General features: G+C 38.1%; 3 protein-coding genes across 3 annotated transcripts; 1 reads left to right on the top strand and 2 right to left on the bottom strand.

Moving 5' to 3' along the window:
- Window positions 1–8518: 8518 nt before the first annotated feature.
- COL2 (CONSTANS-like 2) lies at window positions 8519–10902 on the bottom strand. Its single transcript, XM_021961881.2, has 2 exons — window positions 10019–10902; window positions 8519–9112 (listed from the first exon to the last, which is right to left on the bottom strand). Exons 1-2 carry the CDS (start codon window positions 10817–10819, stop codon window positions 8753–8755), a joined length of 1161 nt encoding a protein of 386 aa, XP_021817573.1. The 5' UTR covers window positions 10820–10902; the 3' UTR covers window positions 8519–8752.
- A 3418-nt stretch (window positions 10903–14320) lies between these two features.
- Window positions 14321–16535, top strand: LOC110759749 (F-box/FBD/LRR-repeat protein At1g13570-like). Its single transcript, XM_021961870.2, has 4 exons — window positions 14321–14518; window positions 14832–15769; window positions 15893–16051; window positions 16181–16535. Exons 2-4 carry the CDS (start codon window positions 14954–14956, stop codon window positions 16454–16456), a joined length of 1251 nt encoding a protein of 416 aa, XP_021817562.2. The 5' UTR covers window positions 14321–14518; window positions 14832–14953; the 3' UTR covers window positions 16457–16535.
- A 132-nt stretch (window positions 16536–16667) lies between these two features.
- LOC110759741 (protein CLAVATA3 INSENSITIVE RECEPTOR KINASE 5) lies at window positions 16668–20114 on the bottom strand. Its single transcript, XM_021961857.2, has 11 exons — window positions 19673–20114; window positions 19418–19550; window positions 19217–19288; window positions 18986–19129; window positions 18826–18897; window positions 18663–18722; window positions 18469–18566; window positions 18193–18339; window positions 17731–18072; window positions 17259–17638; window positions 16668–17180 (listed from the first exon to the last, which is right to left on the bottom strand). The coding sequence occupies exons 1-11, from the start codon at window positions 19773–19775 to the stop codon at window positions 16860–16862; spliced, it is 1872 nt and encodes a 623-aa protein (XP_021817549.2). The 5' UTR covers window positions 19776–20114; the 3' UTR covers window positions 16668–16859.
- Between the last annotated feature and the right edge of the window lie 1370 nt (window positions 20115–21484).

The following is a 21484-nucleotide window of genomic DNA, read 5'->3' as shown; positions in this document are numbered from 1 at the left end:
CTCTTATCGGAAAGTTATAGGGTGAAAGGCCTATATCTTACCAGTAAGTTATAGAGTGAAAAGTCAATATCTCACCATTAACTTATAGAGTGAAAAACCTGTACATCGGGAAACGCAATATCACTCAAACTAAACACAAAAGGATTAAATAATTGTGAATATTATATTTCTTCAAGAGAAGGATATATATACAAGTACAAGTTGACTTTAAGAAAAAGTAATTAGCTAATTACAAGGAATCCTAACTAGGTGACATGAATTACACAAGGAAATCAGGGATCATGGGATCGTTGAATTATGGCTCATGCCAACACTCTCCCTCAAGTTGGTGCGTAGATATCTCATATGCCCAACTTGTCAAGTGAGTCATGAAAAACCTTTATCGACACAGCATGCGTTAAGATATCTACCAACTGTTCTTTTGACTTTGTAATTGGTATATCAATTAGCTTGTCTACAACATGCTTCGTTTTGTCATGTTGAACTGGATTATTTGCTATCTCTCTCACAGCTTGGTTGTCACAGTAAAGCTCCATGAATTTCTTTGATGGAAACCAATTTCGGACAGGAGTATCCTTAGCCAAAAAAGCTCACAAACTCCTTGTGCTATGCCCCTGTATTCTGCCTCAATTAAAGATCGAGCCATTACATTTTGCTTCTTACTTCGCCATGTAACCAAATTACCCCCAATGAAAGTGAAGTAACCTGATGTAAAACGTTTATGTGTTATATTGCTTGCCCAATCTGCATCTGTATAACCCTTGACGTCCAAATGTCCCAGTTTTTTGAATATCAAGCCTCAACATGTAGCTTTCTTCAAATAACTCAAAATCTTCATAACTGCCGCTAAGTGATCCTTACTAAGAGAATGCATAAATTGGCTAACAACTCTAACTGCATATGCGATATATGGTCCAGTGTGCGAAAGATAAATTAGACCTCCCACTAACCTCTGATATTTCTCCTTGTTGGTTGGCACTTGATCAGGATAGATTGCTAGGTGATGATTCTGCACAATAGGGGTTTCGGCTAGTGCATACCCTAACATACTAGTTTCTGTCAACAGGTCTAAAACATACTTCCTTTGAGAGAGACAAATACTAGTGGCAGAGCGAGTTACTTCGATTCCCAGAAAATACTTCAAAGCCCCCAAGTTCTTCATCTCAAACTCTAAGGCTAAGTACTTCTGTAATTTACCCATTTCAACAACATCATCACCAGTAACTACCATATCATCAACATAGATTATCGGTAAAGTAATCTTACCATCTCTACGTTTGATAAATAGGGTAAGATCCGAGTTACCTTGATGATATCCATACTTCTTCATTACTTCAATGAACCGCCCAAACCATGCTTGCGGAGACTGCTTCAATCCATAAAGTGCCTTTCGAAGCCTATACACCTTCCCACTATTATTAGACAACCCATAACTAGGTGGCATGTCCATGTACACTTTTTCTTTTACATCTGACAGAAAAAATCTTTAGCACATTTCCCTCTATTTATCGATAATTTAGTTCAAGTGGCAGCTACAAATAGTCAATATATCACGATAATACAGTTAATATATCGCAATATTATCGATATTATCACGATATGAACTTTCGAAAATGAAATAATTCACTTAAACTCACGCACAAAAGGGTTCAAACCCCTCCCCCTTCCAAGTTCTAGAGCCACTTAACCACCACGCTAGTCATCACTTTGTGATTATTACTTATGAAATCTCGTATTTATAACTCTTGCGAGCTGTTTCTCAAAATAAAAATTAACATAATTTCTTATTGTTTTATATTGTTGATTAATTACTTAATATAATTTATTTCTTTCCTATTTAATCCATTTAATGTTATTGATTATTTTATTATTCATTATAAGTATTTACATTACTAAATTCTCCTTCAAATTGTTGCTTAATTACTTAAATCTCTATAATCATTTTCTTTATTTCTTATTTAATTCTTCCTTGGATAAATTTATTTATGTTCTTACTTAATTTTCAATCTTCACTATTATTTTTTAAGCATGATAAAGTGCCTAATTTTCATGACAAATCAAGTTGGTTTACATCTTTAATTATTTTTCAATTTTTGATAAATAATAAACATAAGGACGTGTACCATGGCTAGTGAATAACGTGAAATAAGATTACTCATATATTTTACCATGCAATTTATAAAGTGTAAAATATTGTAGTATAAACGATAAATGAATTACTAGATGGTGTTTAATTTTCTTTCATTAATTACTCCAGATTTTCTAAGTCACAGAGTTTGTCAGCTCGCAATATAATCAATTTAAATCACTCAAACTCACTATGCAATGCATTTCCTTCCAATTTTTGGTGTCAAAATAATAGGCGATTGACTAAATAAACTTCTTCTAAAGTTTCATTAAAAATTTCCATGTGGTTTTTATCTAATTTTTATCGATATCGATATTTTCATCGATATTTCCGTGTTTTTGAATTACGATATTTCCGAAACCCTCGATATTTAAGACCTTGCTTACCAGTAAGTTATAGAGTGAAAAGCCTTGAAAAAAAAAAAAAAAAAAAAAAAGATGAGTAGCCACATTTGCTTTTGTATCCAATTGGGACTTCTTAACGTTGTTAGGGTGGTGGGCCTTACTATTGGCCCATATAGAAGGCCCAAAAATAGAAGGCCCATTTCAATTGTCTATACTCTTCACAGGTGGTCTTTTTAGTATATCTTTGCTTTCACTCTGTTTTATTTAGGTTACCCTCTCTTCTAAAGTCAAACCCTCTTTCTATGATGACTATATATGATTCATGCTGATGTAGAAAAGTGGGTCACAATGCTTAGTCAACAGAGACAACGCCAAGTAGTTTTACCCAAGCAGGAGTTGTGTGGTTGTGCTTTTCTCTTTTTTTGGTGCTTTTCTCTTCTCATCAACAAAAGAGAGAAAAAAAAAAAAAAAAAAAAAAAAGAGGGTAAAAAGGCATGGCCAAGTGGCAATGCTTGGTAAAGCAAGAGGGTGCGTGAGCTTCTGGCTGGGGTATCCAAATCCAACACCAGCTTTTGCAAAAGGGCTGGCAACTTGGCATTATTAGGCATATTCGTTCTTTCTCTAAATTTGCTACCCTTTATACACTGCTTTTTGTACTGAAAAGTGAAAAGTGCAGTCAACTTTTCTCACACAAGATACAATTGATGTGCACTTTTGCTTCTCTCTTCAACCACTTTGACTTTTTTCTTCCTCATCAAATTTCCACCTCAAATCCAAATTGCAGAATGTTAATGCAAACCTTGAATGTTTTAGCATATTCAGGATGGGATATTTTTTATTTTGTCAACTGTGCACTAAGATATATTCTGGTTTCCTGCAATCTTAAGGAAAGTAGAAACCATAATGAAACTAACAGTGGGGATTAAATGAAATCTTAAGGAAGTAGAAACCAAACAAATATAAGGCGCCTTATAACCATTTTCTACAATCTGCTGGAAGACACCATCATCAGAACCAGATTTTGCAACGTTGTGTTTATAACAATGACTTCCACCAAAAGCTCAGCATCTTACAGCAATAGATAATGGCCTACTTGAGAGACTATACAATGATACATACATATATATATATATATATATATATATATATATATTTATCTTTCTTTCTTTCTTTCTTTCTCTGAGAATGAACTTTGTGTTAGCAATAGTCAATTAATGAGGATTAGTTTGGCACCTACAATGGTTGGTAGCCTACAATGTTTAGTCAATTAATGTGTTAATTATGTAGTCAATTAATGTGTTAATTATGTAGTCAATTAATGTTTGGCACCTACAATATTTGGGGGGCTTGACTAGGTTGGTTGCCTAACTAGTTTGGTTGCCTAATTAGTTTGGTTGCCTAACTTGGGGGGCTTGACTAATGTCTTAGGAACTTGTATATATATGTGTTGATTGTAAGGAATGAAACATAAGTGAAAAATCAGAAAATATTCTACAACTCTCATTCTCTCTACACTTTCCACTCTCTACTCTCAATATTCTCTATGTTTTAGCATGGTATCAGAGCCTAATGGCTAATCCTTAAGATCCTCTATCAAATTGAGAGTCGTTGGCATTTTTTCATGTTGCTGTAAATTCTCTTGTTTCTATTAAATTTCCTCTCTTTTATCTGTATGGGCAATAAGTCCCTTGGCCACGATGGCCTAATTTGTTTCCTATGGGCAGTACGTTCCTTGATCACCATGATCTCTTTCCTCCGTGAGCCTCGTCATCGCTCACCGAGCCATTTCCTTTCCTCCGCGAGCCTCGTCACCGCTCGCTGAGCCTTTTCCTACTCGGCCTTGTCTCTGTCATACCGAGCTACACTACTGACGATGTTCCCTTTGCACAGCCACTCTGGTGTTTGCATCATCTCTCAAGCTCTAACGAGCTCCCTTATGTTTTTCTTTGACTTTTCTGCTGGTCTCTGTCTTCTTTGCTGCTCTCTTGAGCTGCCTTTCTCCTTCTCCTTTTTTGAGCAACCTATCTGTTTCTCTCTTTGCTCTCTAACGAGCTCTCCTTTCAACTATCTCTCTTTCCAACCCCTCTCTTTGTTTAGCTCCCGTTCTTATCCTTTCTTCTTCCAATTTGCTCTTCTTTTCTTTATTGATTTTATTTGCTTTTGCCAACTTGTTGGCCCAAGGGTGTTTTATTTTCTTGTCTTATTTCTACCTTGTCTACCTCTTTTTCCTTTTCAATTTGACTATTTCTCTCTCTCACGCCAACATCTTGTGTTTTCTTATTTATGGTTTCTTTTCTCACCACCTATCACATACTTCTTACTTTATTCCCTTTTATTTCCTTAAATTATTTCTTCCACTCTATTTCCATCCCATTTTTGTCTGGTATATTTCTTCTCCCTTGTTGACTTACACTTTTCTCTGTGTTACCCAAGTGAAGGTGTTTTCTCCTCATCTCTTCGTTCTCATGCACACCACATTTGTGCCTAATGTTTTGACTCTTTTCCATCTTTTATTCCTTTTCTCCAGTTGTCGGATGCCCATCTCCATTCCACATTTCCTTGCATTTGTTTCTACCACGAGACTGGCATGTTTGAGTCTCTTTACTATTATTTCATTTTCTCTTCTTCCAAATCTCGACCCTCTACCAGTGTCAGATTTGAGGGGGAGATAGATGCAACTTTATTTGGGTGCTGCAACTTTATTGTCATTACCGGTGTTTCTTTCTCCAAATCTCGACTCTCATACGTCGTCGGATTTGAGGGGGAGTGACACTGCTGCTCATCTATTCCGCTGCCTGCAATTCAGTTACCTATCTGCCATGACTGATTCTTCTACATCTGAGCTTCAGTCAGCTTCTGTTTCTCAAGTGCCACTGCTTTTATGGTTCTGACAACCCCTTCTCTTCAGGGGGAGAGGAGGAGTGAAGAGAAGTTGTGTCTGCAATAATGGAAGTATTTGTGACGCTGCTAGTATTGTTGTTGCTGCTTACTATATCCTTTGCTGGTGCCAGTGTCTTAGATTTCTCTCACTGGTGCCAGTGCCACTGATCATATGGCTCCATCGACCCCTTCTCTTCAAGGGGAGAGAGGGAGTGAAGAGAAGTTGTCTCTGATGTTTTTGCTGCCACAGTTGTTTGCCCTACCTTGACTTGCTGGTGCCAGTGCCTTGTATTGCTGTTGATGATGCCTATTATGTCCAAGCCTTGTTGCCCTTGCTGGTGCCAGTGCCTTGTATTACTCTTGTTGGTGCCAGTGCCTTGTATTGATCCTGCATGTTATGGTGCCAATATTGTTGCTCATGCCTTTGCTGGTGTGTTTCCGTTGTGGTCACGCCCATTGACCCTGCCTTTGCTCTTGACTTTCCGTACCCTTGCCTTATCCTATTTTTTAGGGTTTGGCTTTACCTTGCCACACTTTACCATGCTTTGCCTTACCTTGCCTTATCCTATTTTTTAGGGTTTGGTTGCCTTTGCCTTTGCTTGGCCTTTATTTGTCTTACCTTGCCTTACCCTTTCTTTTTAGGGTTTGGTTTTACCTTGACGTGCCTTTCCCTATTTTAGGGTTTGGTTGTGTCCTTGCCGTGTTCACAGCGTTTCTGTGTTCTTTACCTTACCTTTGCCGTGTTCACAGGGTTTCTGTGTCCTTGCCGTGTTCACAGGGTTTCTGTGTCCTTTACCTTACCTTTGCCGTGTTCACAGGGTTTCTGTGTCCTTTACCTTATCCTTGCCGTGTTCACAGGTTTTCTGTGTCCTTTACCTTACCTTTGCCGTGTTCACAGGGTTTCTGTGTTCTTACCGTGTTCACAGGGTTTCTATGTTCTTTGCTTTGCCTTTGCCTTGTTCGCATGGTTTATGTGATCTACCAACCAACCGGCTGCACTTGGATTTGGTGTTGCCACCGACAGACCGAAATGATTAACTTCGATGTGGCCTTTGCTCCACGTGTGGCCCACCATGTAGTGGTCCCACGTGAGGGGGCATGTTGAAGTGGATCGACATTCTATTAAGAAGAAGCTTGATGCGGAAATATTAATAACGACAGTCTCTCTTTTGGCAAGTTGGTCATTGATGATATTTATGCACCAACTTGAGGGGGAGTGTTAGCAATAGTCAATTAATGAGGATTAGTTTGGCACCTACAATGGTTGGTAGCCTACAATGTTTAGTCAATTAATGTGTTAATTATGTAGTCAATTAATGTGTTAATTATGTAGTCAATTAATGTTTGGCACCTACAATATTTGGGGGGCTTGACTAGGTTGGTTGCCTAACTAGTTTGGTTGCCTAATTAGTTTGGTTGCCTAACTTGGGGGGCTTGACTAATGTCTTAGGAACTTGTATATATATGTGTTGATTGTAAGGAATGAAACATAAGTGAAAAATCAGAAAATATTCTACAACTCTCATTCTCTCTACACTTTCCACTCTCTACTCTCAATATTCTCTATGTTTTAGCACTTTGTTCTCCCATGTGCTTGATGTGCACATCTTTTGAAAAGGTGAGCAAAAGTGCAGCATGTCTTTGTTGATGAAGATCCTACTCATGGAGAATTACTCTTCGGTTTTTTTCTATGCACTCTTATAATTGACTTGGTTTGCCTTTTTGCATGGTCCTGCAACTTAAAAAGAAGTTGGAGCATAACACATGGCTAATGGCTGGCAATTTTGAAAAAAAGTGGAAACCATTGAATAAGATGATCAATTTGCAGCTTCTGCTGGATGTTCAGTGGAATCAAAGGTGTTCTCTTTTAGATATTGAGATAAAATATTCCTCACATATTACATCTCATGCTTGCATGCCTTCTGTGATGCACTTAAGGACCAGATTCTATGTCAGTCCACACCATACCACCGCCGGAGCTTCTAAGATCTCACTCTTGCTTTCCTTCCTTTTGCTGGCCCTTCTTGCACATAAAGTAATCTTAGCCCTTGGTGAAAAAAGTTGCATCAACATGTATCTCGGAATTTGTTTACCTTCTAGGAGTTTGTGGAGGTGGTGATGAAGTTAGAATCTGTCTAAAAGGAGTGAAAGCAAATCGCAGATGCTCAACATATTAAATCTAAGGAATTGATATACTGGGGCCCAAGAATAGTATGATCACAGTATTTTTTCTTGAGGTTTATTGGAAAACAGTCGGAGCAACCAAAGCGCATCCAGCTTTAAAGCTTCAATAGCCTCCATATGTTCATTCCACTTTCAGCGGCTGAACTTTGGTTTCACATATACTTGCGCATATAAAGTGTTCCAATGTTAATGGAAAATCCTTCCATCGAAAACTGAATGTTCATAAGTGTAGCAAAGTTATAATTTTGAGACTACTGAGGAAGGTTGATGGAAACAAAGTCTTGTCCGTATTGATGAGGAGGAGCAGCACTTACTGATGAAATATGAGCTTTGCTTTCTCAGACAAAGTAAGCATTTTAACTTGTAGATGGCACAGTTACTATGCCACTAGCAAAGAAAGCAGACTGGATCTCCATCATATTCCCAATAAGGAACATACCCAGATTATGCTAGCAATGAAATAACAACTTAATTCTTAAAAATGACTAGTTCATTCTGCCACTAGAATGTCCTATGTTTTTGCAGAGGAATGTCATTTGTGGATTTTAAAATGGAATTCACTCCCTCTATCTGTACCTCACTTATATCTGCTTCCGAATTTCATATGGACGGAAAATATATGTGCTTCTTGGATACCATGTCTTTATTTTGTAGCAAAGTTCCAATAACAGATCAATCATCGAGGTATGCAGCGGTGAACATTTTGGCAGTATAAGTTGGCTGCAGTAAAATGCCTCCAGAAAAGTTCTTGGCACGACGGAAATGGGATATTCCATGTGAAAAGAGCAAGGGCCCAAACAAAAGCAGGAATGCTCCTTGTGCTTTAACAAAACAAACCAGTCCCTCTCCAGAAAGACATAGTACTAAATCACTTGAAACTTCTAAGCAGAAAAGATTCACTATATATTTTTACAAATGCCATCTCCTGCCTGGTCTTTGCTAACTTTAAAATAGGAAACACCTACTACTCCAAACAGTGAAGTTGTAGTTTATGAGAAAGTCAAATATTATAAGTTAAAAGGATGCAAATGCATTTACAGCATAGCAATGGCAAGAAGAGGACAGTATACAGAATTACCAGCCATACATGTCATTACCTTAAACCAATTATATATAAGTGGGAAAGATACAGTAAGGATCAGTAGCAGATCTTTAATTATAACTAAGAGCCAGTACAATTGTTATCTGAAGAGGGTCCTCTTTTCTTCTGCTGTAATTAGAATGATGGAACAATGCCATATCCATTTTCTGCCATCAGTGTTGTGGAGAACATCTGGTCCACTTCAACTTCCATTTCTGTTCTCTTTGCAAACCGGCCCTTGATCCGGGGTCTGGTCTCTGCATAGGCCTTCCTTGAGGCATACCTAATTGTTTTCTCAAACTTTCTTGTCTTCTTCTTCTCTCTGTATCTTAGGACCCTGGCCTCCCTGTCCAGTGGACTTAGTTGGAATGGCATCTGAATGGGAGGTCCACTGAAAAGGTCAATTGTCCCTTTAGGAGTTCTTGGGTGTGAGATTGAGATATCACTCATTGTTGAGTCTGGCACAACACCAACATCCATGGATGAAACAGAGACCTGTGTGACATGATCAAAGAAAATGGCTGTCAAGATGAAGACCTCAACATATGTGGAAATGAAATCTATTTCATGAACCAGAACCATAAGTTATTATTTTCATCATTTAGATTGATACAGGAATTTTTGGAACAAAGATTTATGTATGCGAGATTGTTCTTTATATTTGGATTTTGAGCTACTTGAGTTGATCACAGCCAAATGACCATAAATCCTTAAGCCACATAAACAATAGAAATGAAGAATTAAAATCATCTGATCTCAAATTTCCTTGTATTTACACAAGAAGAGAAACTTCAAAAGTCAAATTTCTCAACAAAATATGACCTCATGGTGTAACGCTTTTGACTCGTAGTAAAAAGGGGAAGGAAAACAAAGGGAATGAAACACTGATGTTGTTGGGTTCTTTGCTTTAAGAAGAAAAGCAAAGAAAAGGGGACAAAAAAGCTCAAAAAAGTGCAGATAAAAATATATTTATCTGAAGATACTCGAAGAATATTTGTACTTGTAGATAGAATTACATGAGAATCTATCTAGCTCAGAAGTTGTTGCTGCACTGAAAGGAAACTTACCTTTAAAGCTGTTACACAGAGACAACCACTAAAAAAAAAGTGTGATAGTGGAGAACAGAAATGGGACTTTGATGAGATTTGGAACCCAAATCATGCTTCCCAAGATAAAAAGAAAGCACTACACTACTGTAGCAGCACAAGAACTTGATTCACTGGATAATAACCCACCAGGATTTTCAACAGCTAGAACTAAATTATAGTATTAAAAGCTAGTAAATTAGTACTGGTAGTAATTTTTACTAGGAGGGTTTTGATTTGAACAAAATATTGAACTAGCATTAAGCAAAGAAACAGAACCATTTGTATGGACAGTAGAGTGGAGAGAGAAGCTTACAGTGTTACTAAGAGAACCATTGTAACTGTAGGCAGCTTTTGAAGACTCATACTCCAAACCCAACTGATGAAAGCTTTGCTTCTGCATCTGAACTGGCACAACACTATCACCTCCATAGTTCTTGTGTGGCACAGGCACACCATAATGTTGCTGCTGCTGCTCTTGCTGCTGGTTATGCTGATGATGATCAGTGAACTGGTTCTGATCACCACATGATGAGTTGTACTCCACAAGATCCAAATACTCATCAACCTCCACTCCAAAGAAGAACCCATTACTCTGATTATTGTTATTGTTACAGTTGTTGTTATTGTTTTTCACAGGATTGAGCAACAACCATGATGCTGCCTCATCCTCATCTTCCTCATCAATGGTTTCATCTCCTTCCTGGCTCAAGAACCCATCTTCTGTCTCCGCTGCAGCGGACCCCACCACTATCCCGCCTGAGTCGGTTGCCTGTGGTCCGTACAGGCAACCGGAGATGGGCAGAATTGGGACACGTTGGTGGCGCCTCGCCAACGGATTGGCAGAGTGGATGTCTGCGTCACAGGCAGTGCAGAGCGAGGCCGCATCGGCTTTGCATAAGAAAGCCGCCGGGGCCTGCTCACACGCCTCGCAGACCCACACGCGCTCGTGGCGCGACGCCACGCGGTTGGCAGCGTGGATAGTGGCGTCGCAGCCAGAGCACAGGTACGCAGAGTCTGCACGGCAGTACACTGTGCAAGCTGCGGACCGGCACGTGTCGCAAACACGTGCCCACTTGTTGTTGGCAGCAGCGCCATTGCTCTCTTCCTTCAACATCTCTCTCGGTTTCTCAGACTCTTTTAAGTTTTTGAGTAATAATTGAGTTGAGGAGTGTGGAAGGAGATGTTAGTTGGGGGGGTCTAACTGTAGGCAGAGAGCCAAATGCCCAGTGGGGCGGGAAAGAATCCAGGAAGCGACGCGTGGCCAACAACAAGTGGCGGAGAAAAGTTGTTACGTTATCTTGTGGTTGGCTATGCATTGTGGGGTGTGGGGCCCTCGTGGCTGAGTCAGAGGTTCCTGTGGGGCCCAAGGGCATGCTGATAGGCTTTTGGCCCATCTGGACCCACCATGAGTAGCTAAGATTCGGGGATACACGTGGCAAAAATAATAAAAGACGTGGTGGAGAAAGCTTTATGGGTTTTGCCTTTGCTACTGTTGGATCGAACATAACTACTACCAAAGACAAGACCCCTTCCTTCCCTCCTTCCCTCCTTCCTGCCTCTATCATGATTCATGCCAAGGAAATAATGCCCGTACGTTTTAGGTTTTGTGTTTGCTGACTGGATAATGTAACACCAAAAGACATCCCCCTTTGAAACCTCTTTCACATTTCACTCCACCATGTACACGTGGCACAATGGAGAAGGAGCAGAGAGAAAACTTACCCTGCCCTCTTGTTCAATTGTGGTTCCAATCCAATGTATATGGGCAAGGCGGGCGATGTCCACCTTTCAGGGCCAGGGATGACAATCGATTTGAATGCTGACATTGGGCGGGCAGTAGAAGAATGAGCTCTCTCCGAGACATATAATTATCGATAAATAAAACAAATCTAAGTAAACGAGGATTATCCGTAGAAGAATCAAGAGATTGAAGTATGAGCAACAATCGAAATATGACTACTCATAATTCATCACTTAACCACGAATTATCAGTCCTAATTAGTTTGGATTGACAATTCCAATTTACTACTCACCACTAACTACAACATTTTTTCTTTACATAACCTCCATAAGGTAAGCACTAAACTACTTCATCATAAAATATTAAATCTTTTATACCAAGAAATATCAGATTTTAGTTTTTTTTTTCTCTCTCTCTCATCCTAGTGCTCATAAATCTTTAATCTTTTTATACATGTTCTTTTGATTATTTGACATGTGATTAACTAAGAATGATATAGACATGCATCTGCAATGCCAATTTGCTTTGTTTGGATGGTCATGAGTAACTGTAGCTGTCATATAACCAATAGTACCTACCCATCATCAATCACAAGGTAGAGACATCAATCACAAGGTAGAGATGAATCCCCTCATGAAAGCTACCAAAAGCAAGTTTAAAGTAAGGTAATTCCATTATAATTTCTCGACCACGAAATAAACGACCAACTAACTTGTAAGAAATTACTAAAGTAGTTGTTAGTCCGCTCATACTTCTTTTCTCAATGTTGGAATATGTGACAAGTTCAATTACTCCGCTGTGCAAAAAACTTTCCAAAAGGGAAGCCATATCATATGTGTGGTGGCTAATTTGAAAGTCTGGGGTTTGCTAAATTCAACTACTTCACACCAAGTCAATCAGTCACTAAACTGATGGTGGTCGACATAAAGATTAAAAATAGTAAACAAAAAGGGAGCAGCTAAATTGAGAGTCTGCAATTCTGCAGTGAACACGTGTACAACTCAGTTGGATGCTGACTTGTAGATGCTGACTCAGACAGCCTCTGGGGGAAATTCCTGCAGCCAATAGGAAGTTGCCATGCCAGAAACTGGATTAGGATGCACCTCCACCACAAAGTTGTGTATATAGCTTCTGGAGACTGGAACCAAGAAAAAAATTAAATTAAATAAATAAATATTGCATCCATCCCTTTCAGCTGGAGAGACATACATATATTTTGATTTGCCCTGGTCTTTTTCCTTAACCATTCCATAAGTATGATTCCGTAGTCTTTGTTTGCATTAAAATTGTACATATGAATCTATGATCTGTTCGCCTTCTTGTCTTGATCACCTTTTGTGATCAAAATCAAAACTCAACCAAATTAAGAAACTTCCGGCCATTTGTCTGGAAGATAAAACTTATCCTATGTGACGATTATATCTTTAACGATAAAGTATTTTAAAGAGAAAGCTGATTTCTCATGTTTACATAAATTTTGGGTTACATGGATGTTAAATTGGGAGTTACCCTAATTAAAGAGCATAAAATAATCACTTTAAATCACATGTGCAATCTTTCTTGACAAACAAACGATTTGGGTTGATTGAATTATCAGGTTGGGTTAGTTGAACTATCGGGTTTGGCATTAAGCCCAACAAAAACTATAACTCAAAAGATGCCAGAAGTTATCGATATCGAAGGGACCGCGACGAAAAACATAATAAAGGTAAGATGCTTTGTAGTTCAGTTGAGTAAATTTTTACACGATTTTATAAATATTCTTCTCAGTTGTGGTATAGTTTCTTATTTCAGTTTACACAAAGTTCATTTCAGCAATTTGGGTATGTTGTGCTTTCATGATTTCATGTTTTTTCTTTCTTTGTTTTGTTTGCCCCAGCCCTTTGTGTGGGTGGGTTTACTAGTTCAGGATTTTGAGGAGTTGCAAGGGCTCGAGCCTGTTTGTAGTCTTTGTTGTTGGGCTCTGGCCCCATTTCACCAATACATGTTTTTTTTATGGTTGAAAAATTAGAACGGAATTTTAAGGGTATGTTTGATCTTTTTTCTTTTCTTTTTTCCCAATAAAGGTTTTTGTAATAGGTTCATGAATAGGCTGATTTTCGGACGGATCGGATAGGAATAAGGGAATTCCAATTCCAATCCAAAAAAATTTGGAATGAAAATTCTATTCCAAAAAAATTTAGAATTTCAATATTCATTCCAATTCAGAAAATTCGGAGCTTACATATTTTGGAATTTTTTTAGAAAATTTCGGAAACTAGTTCAAATTTCTAAACATGCCCAACCATTTGGAGTAAAATTGACTCAAAGTTGAAAACTCATACGATAAGCTTGGAAAACTATTATATGCTAGTACTCATATGTTGTTATCCATTATGAAATAACTTGTCTATGCCTATTTGGTCATCAAATTATATTTAGTTCAACATGAAATTAGTAATTGTGTGTAGTCTAAGCTTGAAACCCCAATATATTTCGGAATTCGGAATTTTTCGGAATCTCTAGATGCATTCCAACTCCAATTAAATTTTTATCATAAATTTTAGGATTTCAGATGTTAGAATGATTTGGATTTGCCAAAATCGGAAATTTTCGGAATGGAATTAGATTTTCCAATCCAACTTGCACCCCTATTCATAAATTTTTATTTTAAATACTTACTGCTCTTTGTGAACATTTTCTCTACCCTAAAAAATATTTTTGTCTATTTCAGCCACACACTGTAAATTTTATTTTTATTTTTATGAACTCTAACTTTGAATGTTCATAATCTTAATTTTCAAATTACAAAATGTAACGTTTCGAATTTTGATTGGATGGAAACATAGAATATATTCCACTTCCACTATATAATAGGGCTTTATTGACTTAAGATTCTTTTTATCGAGTAAGAGCATATGTCAGCGTGGAACTTATTTATTTATTTGTTAAGGAATTAATTACTCATTTCTTGTTTTTACACAGATGTATTTGGATTTTAATATTTGATATCAGTTGCAGTAGCATGTTAGCTCATCCATAAAAATGATGACACTCGAACCATAAACAGCCGCCGATCACTCTGTTTTGCCGGTAATCTTCTTCTTCCTATATATACATGATAAACTGTATATACTTGACTTGACTGATATGGAAGACTGAGCATTTTGTGTTGGGATTTGATCACCATGATTTGTTTAGTTGAGTATTTGGAGTTTTCTTCTGTCTTTTTTTCTGGGTTCTGGCTGCCTCAGTAAATTTTACAAATTAATTGTTGCTATCTGTGTGTAGTATTTGCCTTCAAAGCAATGTATGGTATGCAGTTATTTGATGCCAAAATCATGAACTTCTCTAAAACAAATTGAGGATATGAGAAATTGAATGACATGCATATAATGATGTGCAGGTTGGAGAGATATCAACTTCCAACTGCACTTCTAGTTTCAGAGAGCTGCTTGTGAAAGCACTAATTTACAAATCTTCCATCAGAGTTACTTCTCAAGAATCATTCTTCTGCCACTGTGTGAGATGGGAACGCATAAGAATAGAGATAGGATTAGCTATCTGCCTTGGGATGTATTGGACAACATCCTCGTTCGCTTGCCTTTAAAAGAAGTTGTGAGGACTAGTATCTTATCCAGTAACTGGAGACATAAATGGACTGGCATTTCACAGTTTTTTCTTCATGACAAATGCATACCAAAACGGATATCGGACAAGGTGGCAAGATGGGGATCCGTTATGGAAATCATCCGTCAAGTTCAGTTATGTCACGACGGTGCTATAGAGAAGTTTAAGCTTGCTGCTTATTGCCGGCCAGACCATTCTGATTTAGACCAGTGGATTCGTTTTTTAACAAGCAAAGGCCTCAAGGAGTTGATCCTGCAGGAGTTTGACTCTATAAAACGTTTCAACTTGCCATTTTGTCTGTTCTCTAGTCCACTACTGAACCGGTTGGAGCTTTTTGGTTGTAGATTCAAGCCATCTTCTGCAGTCATTGAATTTAGGAGTCTCACAACCCTCCAGCTCAATCAAGCTTGTATAAGTGGTCATATGCTAGAGTGTTTAGTTAGCAATTCCCCTGTTCTTGAAAGATTGATTTTGTTGGATATTGATCATCAAATTGTTCTTCGAATCCGCAACCCGAATCTCAAGTATCTGAAAGTAGATTCCAACTTTGATGATATATTTCTTGAGCACAGTCCATTACTGGCTACTGTTGACATTGGCTTGAGGGTTGGGGTCGCACCCCGATTCTTTGATTCTGGAGCAGGCCAGTTGGTCAGGATTATTGGCTGTCTACATGCTCTTAGGAAACTTACCCTATCCAGTGCCTTCCTGAGGGTAAATTTTCTCATTTTCCGCTGTTGCTTTTCGGCCTCTATTTTTTTTTTTTATTAATTTGGCTGGCTTAACAACTTTTTGTATCTTATATGATTGTTGCTTGCAATTGTTTCTACTTCCTAGTTTCTGGGTAATATTACCGTACCAGACAGACTTCCTACTATGCTTCAACATCTGTCAGTTCTTGAACTCAAGGATGTAAGGTTGGATAGTATGACAGAAGTGATGGTTTGCCTCTGTATTTTCAGAAGCGCTCCAAACTTAGAGAAACTGCTCCTTTCAGTAAGTTTCTCTGGACAACTAGCAATTTAATTCAAGCATATTTCATCTGTTCAAGGACTTTGAATTACAAGACTTTGGTTTTTCTCTTTTATTTTTTTGATTTGTGATTTTGTACTTTTTGACTAATAGGTTGCTGGTACAACTGCATATTCCAGACCTAGCGTGGAATTTCTCATCACACAGTCTTTGTCAAATCTCTACTTTGAACAACTTAAAGAAGCATCTATAAGAGCTGTACAAGGCGTTATACCTGAGTTGATATTGATTCAGTTTTTATTGGCTCGATCGCCTGTGCTCGAAAAAATGACTATAGTGCATTATGGAAGTGAAAGGCTACCTGGAGAATCGTTGCAGCAATTTGTGCCAGCTTCAAAAGATGTGAAAATTTTCAACTTATCAATGTGAAAGTAGCTCCTCTTGTTACATTCTAACTTTTCTTTTTGGTTCAACTTATACTGGGCACCTTTCTTTTAGTATAAAACAAGCTCTTCAATAGTTTTGCTTATTAACTTGATTATGTTAGTGCCAGTCTTTGGGGATGGAGCTATGTTCTCATGCTGGGCAGTTCGGCAACATAGCGTGCTTGACTCTTTGTTTAGCAATATAACAAAAACTCTGAATCTAAGAATGTCAGTTTATTGAAGAAGAATCTGTACAATTGGAAAAAAAACATCAAAATTTTTTGAAGCTCTGACACCCTGCTAATATACAACACAAACTCTTAATATCCATGTAACCTAATAGCTTCAACTATAACTTGTTGCTATGATATGCTTTCTTTTAAAGCATAAAATTTTCAAGTAGGAAATCACCTTGGACCAGAGAGTTCCATTGCTTGCACTAATAATGAAGAGTCGTCAGTGAGATCAGAGTATCGGTCTGAGGATGAAAACTCAGGGGCTTTGCTCTTTGTTGATTCAACTCTTTGAGAGGCTTCCCATCTTTCCACAAGTCCATCACCTTCAAGCATCCTTACCACTTCAGACATTTTGGGTCTATGGCCAGGAAGGTACTGAGTGCACAAGAGTGCTACTTGAACCATTTCCTCAAGCTCAATCCGGTCGTAGTTGGTTTTGAGATCCTTGTCCACAAGCATCTCAAGCTTCTTTTCCTGATGAATCTTTTTAACCTGTGATCAGATAAATTGGACTGTCAGTTGGTACTATATGAAATTCAAAACTACCTAGGAGTGGTGTTGTGTGCTTACCCAATCAAGTATGGCTCCTTTCTGGTTAGCTGCCTTGCCAAATTCTAGTGCTCTCTGGCCTGTGATTAGTTCAAGTAGAAGGATCCCAAATCCAAAGACATCTGTTTTCTCAGAGGACTGGCCTGTAGAAAGATACTCAGGGGCTATATGCCCCACGGTACCCCTCACAGCTGTGGTGACATGTGAATCTTGGTGATCTAGAAGCTTTGCCAACCCAAAATCTCCCACCACAGCTTCACAGTAGTCATCCAGAAGTATATTTGCAGCCTTCACATCCCTGTGAATTATCTTTGGGTCACACTGCTCGTGAAGGTACAATAATCCTCTTCCAGCTCCCAAGGCAATCCGCTTCCTAGTGCCCCAGTCCAAGACTGGTTTCCCTGTCAGAAGATCAGTGAGATTCGAAATTAGCAACACATAATAGGCACTCTGAATGGTTAATTACTGTTAGTTTTAACTTATGATGTCTTACCTTTGAGACGAGAAGCAACACTGCCATTGGACATGTATGGATAAACTAGAAGTCTTTCTGTTGGCGTGATGCAAAAACCATATAGCCTGAGAAGGTTGCGGTGAACTGCTAGGCTGATCATTTCAACTTCAGTCTGGAATTGAATCTCTCCACCAAGTGCACTACCATCTTTAAGCCTCTTGACTGCTACAAAAGTTCCATCTGGGAGAGTTCCTTTGTACACATGTCCAAAGCCACCCTTTCCTAGTATGTTCTTGCTGCTGAAGTTGTGTGTTGCAATCTGAAGTTCTCTGAAATGGAATCTCTTCAAGTTCCCAAGGGAAATTTCCTCATGATGCCTGTCTGAAATTTGACAAGATAGGGCATTAAGTAGAGGGTTGGTTATTCAATTACTTTCCCAGTACACAAAAATTGTTGTATTAGTATTTCTGTTAACGGTGTTATATATCAACCAGCAAGTACCTTTAACATCAAAAAATGTCTGTTGGTTGCGCCTTTGCCTCCACCATAAAACTACTCCAAATCCAAGAACAATGAGGCAGAGGCACCCAAGGCTCAAACCGAACGCAAGCGCTATTTTGTGACTTCTAGGTCTTCCAGGAAGAGTAGCTTGAGAAGAAAAGAAAAACTAAGGTCAGAATCAAAACCAAATATCACATGAACAATTGAAACTGTTAACTGTGGAAGTTGGAAGTAATTTATGCAAAAAAAATCTCAGCACAAATTCAAAGTCCATACTTTGTGTACTATTCAGGTTCATGGACATTGGCATCAGTGTCGTCCCATTGCAATCTGCTTCAGCCCCCGTTGCACATATCAGAGGATTTCCAATTATGCTGAAACAACAACAACGAGAGGGGTGGAGAGAACTTAGTAAATAAATTCTCTATTATATGAGAGAGAAGAGAGAGAGAGAGAGAGAGAGAGATTACTTGAACGTTTTGGCAGCAAATCTAGGCACAGGGCCACTCAGGTTATTGTAGGATAAGTCCCTGACTTGCACAAGATCACAGAATAACAAAATCTTACTTCAGAACCACAGTTTAATTAGATACATATACATATAACCGCACTAAGAATGGTTGAGAGATTTACAGAAAGGCAAGCTGGCTCATGTTAGCCAAGGACACCGGAAATGCTCCGGTGAGACTGTTATTGTTAAGCCTCCTAAAACCCAATTGAAACAATCTGTATTAGCTTTACAAACAAATAGAGACAATACTTCAATTCAAGTGCACGGATCACAGATACTTACAAGTATTGAAGGCTTTTCAGGTGGCCAAGAGAGGAGGGAATTTCCCCAGTGAAGAAGTTGTTGGAAATATCAAGTGTGTGAAGCTTTGAGAGCCTCTCAATATCCCGAGGGATTGCTCCGGTTATGTTGTTGTTCTGTAAGAGCCTGAAAAGTAAAGCAGAACACCATACCTTATTAAACACAATGAGAACAAGAAGCACTGAAATTTTTTCCAGTTGTTGGAGAACTTACACAATCTGAAGATTTGTTAAGTTGCCAATACTTGGAGAAAGAGTGCCAGATAAACTTTGGCTAGGTGTTCCTCTGCAAGATAAAGACCATTTTAACTACTTCATAATGCATTCATTATATTTTCTCATTTCCTAGTAATCATGTAGCTCTCAAATGTATTTAAATTTAAAGAACAACAAAAAAAAATTGCAGGAGACTCACAGGCCAATAACCAGGCTTTCAGGAGAGCAAGTGACCATTGTCCAGCTACATGGATCAACAGAGTCGTCATCCCAATTATCTAACACACCATGAGGATCCACCAGAGATTCCTTTATGTCCATTAAAGCTTGCACTGAGATGAAAAACACCCAGATGAGGATTCTGCACTTTCCTACTAATTATAGCTATATAAAAAATGCGCCTTTCTGTTGCAGATACATGAGGGAATGAAAGAAGAAAAATTTGCCAAGTTACCTTCAAAGTTTACACCTTTAGGAGAAAGCAATCCATTTCCATACGTCCAAGACCACAGAAATGCCATGAAACAGAGAGCAGCTTTTGCTCCCCTCATTGTCATTGTATATCAAATATCACAAGTACCAGATAAACCCAGATGCTGAAGGCGGCTTATGGTGGCTGGTAGTGCTACTAGAAAAACAAAACCTCAATTGGGTTTATTTCTTTTTGTTTAAGTTGATCTTCAAATTGCAACCCCAACTCTTCTTGCTCTCTCTCCATGCGAGAATCCCATTCACCGAAAATCTTTGTGTCAGACCCAAGAAAAAAAGCCACTTCTTTTGGTGGTATAAAAAGAAAGAACTAGCATGCCTGTCATTGAGTCATGAGGCTGTGAAGAAAATAATATATAAATAGCTACTCCTAAACTTAAAAGAACAATTTGAAAGGCAAGGAGAGAATAGGAAATTCAAGATAGTACATGTATGTCAAGAGGTTCGAATCTGAGACCACTAGTATGCAAATCAAAGCCTTTAGCGATAATACATTTTATGTTAAGAATAAAGGATGACACACACATACTTGTAGTAAAGTTCAGTGTTTTGTACCAGAAAAAAACAGAAAATGAAATGCAGATTTGTATTTTTACATTTTCTGGTTAGCCAGGCAGCCAGTTTTGAGTCATATATATCATTTACCTAGAGATGGGTGTTGTTACTTATTATTATAAGTGTGTGTTTTTGTATTTTATTGGATTTAAGTTTCTCAAAAGTTGGTCACAAAAATGATCAGTCTGTATTTGTATGTGAAACTGGGAAATGCCTTGCTTGAGACTGTGAGGGAATCCAACATTCCTTGAGCTTGGCCATTCAGTAAAGTTACAAAAACGTCGTCTTCTCTTTCAAGGAAATGAGAATGTGAGAATCTCGAGGGGAACACTGATGGTTGATAATGGATTTGGTCACCCACCACCATGACTGATGACCCATGACCATTAGAGGATCTTTGTTAGAATTTTTGTTTTTGATTTTTTTAATGTACACAGCACACACACAAATAATATTATTTGTTGTATAGCTTAAATATTACTTTTTATGGAGGTTTTTTTAATCATAATTTGGTTTCTTTTGTGCTGGAAATGTTGGATGTGCTTTATAGATTCCACAAACCACTATCAGCTAACAAATCACACATGCTTTCACTCTCTTTGCCCTTCAGCAGACAGTCATTCCCCAAAATTTGTTCAAAAAGAGAAAAACTTTGAAAAGTAAAAGCTGCCATCAAAAACGCTTTTCTCCAGGACACTTCTCTCCCTCTAAATTATTATCACAGCAAATGGTGATACTATTTCAAATTTCAAGCTCTCCAAGAAAGTGTTAATCTTTTGCACCAATCCAAATTATTTTGTAGACAAATCCCGGGAATCAATCACTCTTCCTATGTCATCCATCTCTCACTAGTACGAGAAAGAACCATGACAAGCCAAAACCATGTATAGTTTAGACACCTAAATGGCTCAACTTCAAGATAAGAAAAATTATTGTCTGCGTCATCTTGCAATATACATGTAACTTTCGGATTTATATGAAAATTTTATGTGCATGTCACGAGAAAGAGGTTATATAACTATAAGTCTATATCACGCAGTGAAAAAGAGACACACTTAATTATATATAATAAGCGTTTACATCTAATTTTTTTCGACTAATGAATTGGAGTTTTTATTTTCTAATCCCGGTTATTGGTGTTAAGGACCCCATGTACCAAATAGCTAAACGTATTGTAAGCAACAACAAGAAATGAAATTGACCAAGCAGAAGAAAAGAACAG

Source organism: Prunus avium, chromosome 3 (genome assembly GCF_965620075.1).
Source record: "Prunus avium chromosome 3, drPruAviu1.hap1.1, whole genome shotgun sequence".
NCBI lineage: Eukaryota > Viridiplantae > Streptophyta > Magnoliopsida > Rosales > Rosaceae > Prunus > Prunus avium.
The sequence above is the reverse complement of the archived record's forward strand: the minus strand, read 5'-3'. Positions and strand labels throughout refer to the sequence as shown.

Excerpts from the sequence above, each read along its gene's own strand:
- COL2 (XM_021961881.2), bottom strand. The coding sequence starts at position 10,819 with ATGTTGAAGGAAGAGAGCAATGGCGCTGCTGCCAACAACAAGTGGGCA. Across the intron at positions 9,113-10,018 it reads ATGGTTCTCTTAGTAACACT|GTCTCTGTTTCATCCATGGA; the intron begins GTAAGCTTCTCT and ends CATGTCACACAG.
- LOC110759749 (XM_021961870.2), top strand. The coding sequence starts at position 14,954 with ATGGGAACGCATAAGAATAGAGATAGGATTAGCTATCTGCCTTGGGAT. Across the intron at positions 15,770-15,892 it reads TATCCAGTGCCTTCCTGAGG|TTTCTGGGTAATATTACCGT; the intron begins GTAAATTTTCTC and ends TCTACTTCCTAG. Across the intron at positions 16,052-16,180 it reads TAGAGAAACTGCTCCTTTCA|GTTGCTGGTACAACTGCATA; the intron begins GTAAGTTTCTCT and ends TTTGACTAATAG.
- LOC110759741 (XM_021961857.2), bottom strand. The coding sequence starts at position 19,775 with ATGACAATGAGGGGAGCAAAAGCTGCTCTCTGTTTCATGGCATTTCTG. Across the intron at positions 18,723-18,825 it reads ATGAGCCAGCTTGCCTTTCT|GGACTTATCCTACAATAACC; the intron begins GTAAATCTCTCA and ends TGTGCAAGTCAG. Across the intron at positions 18,073-18,192 it reads GACATTTTTTGATGTTAAAG|ACAGGCATCATGAGGAAATT; the intron begins GTACTTGCTGGT and ends GTCAAATTTCAG.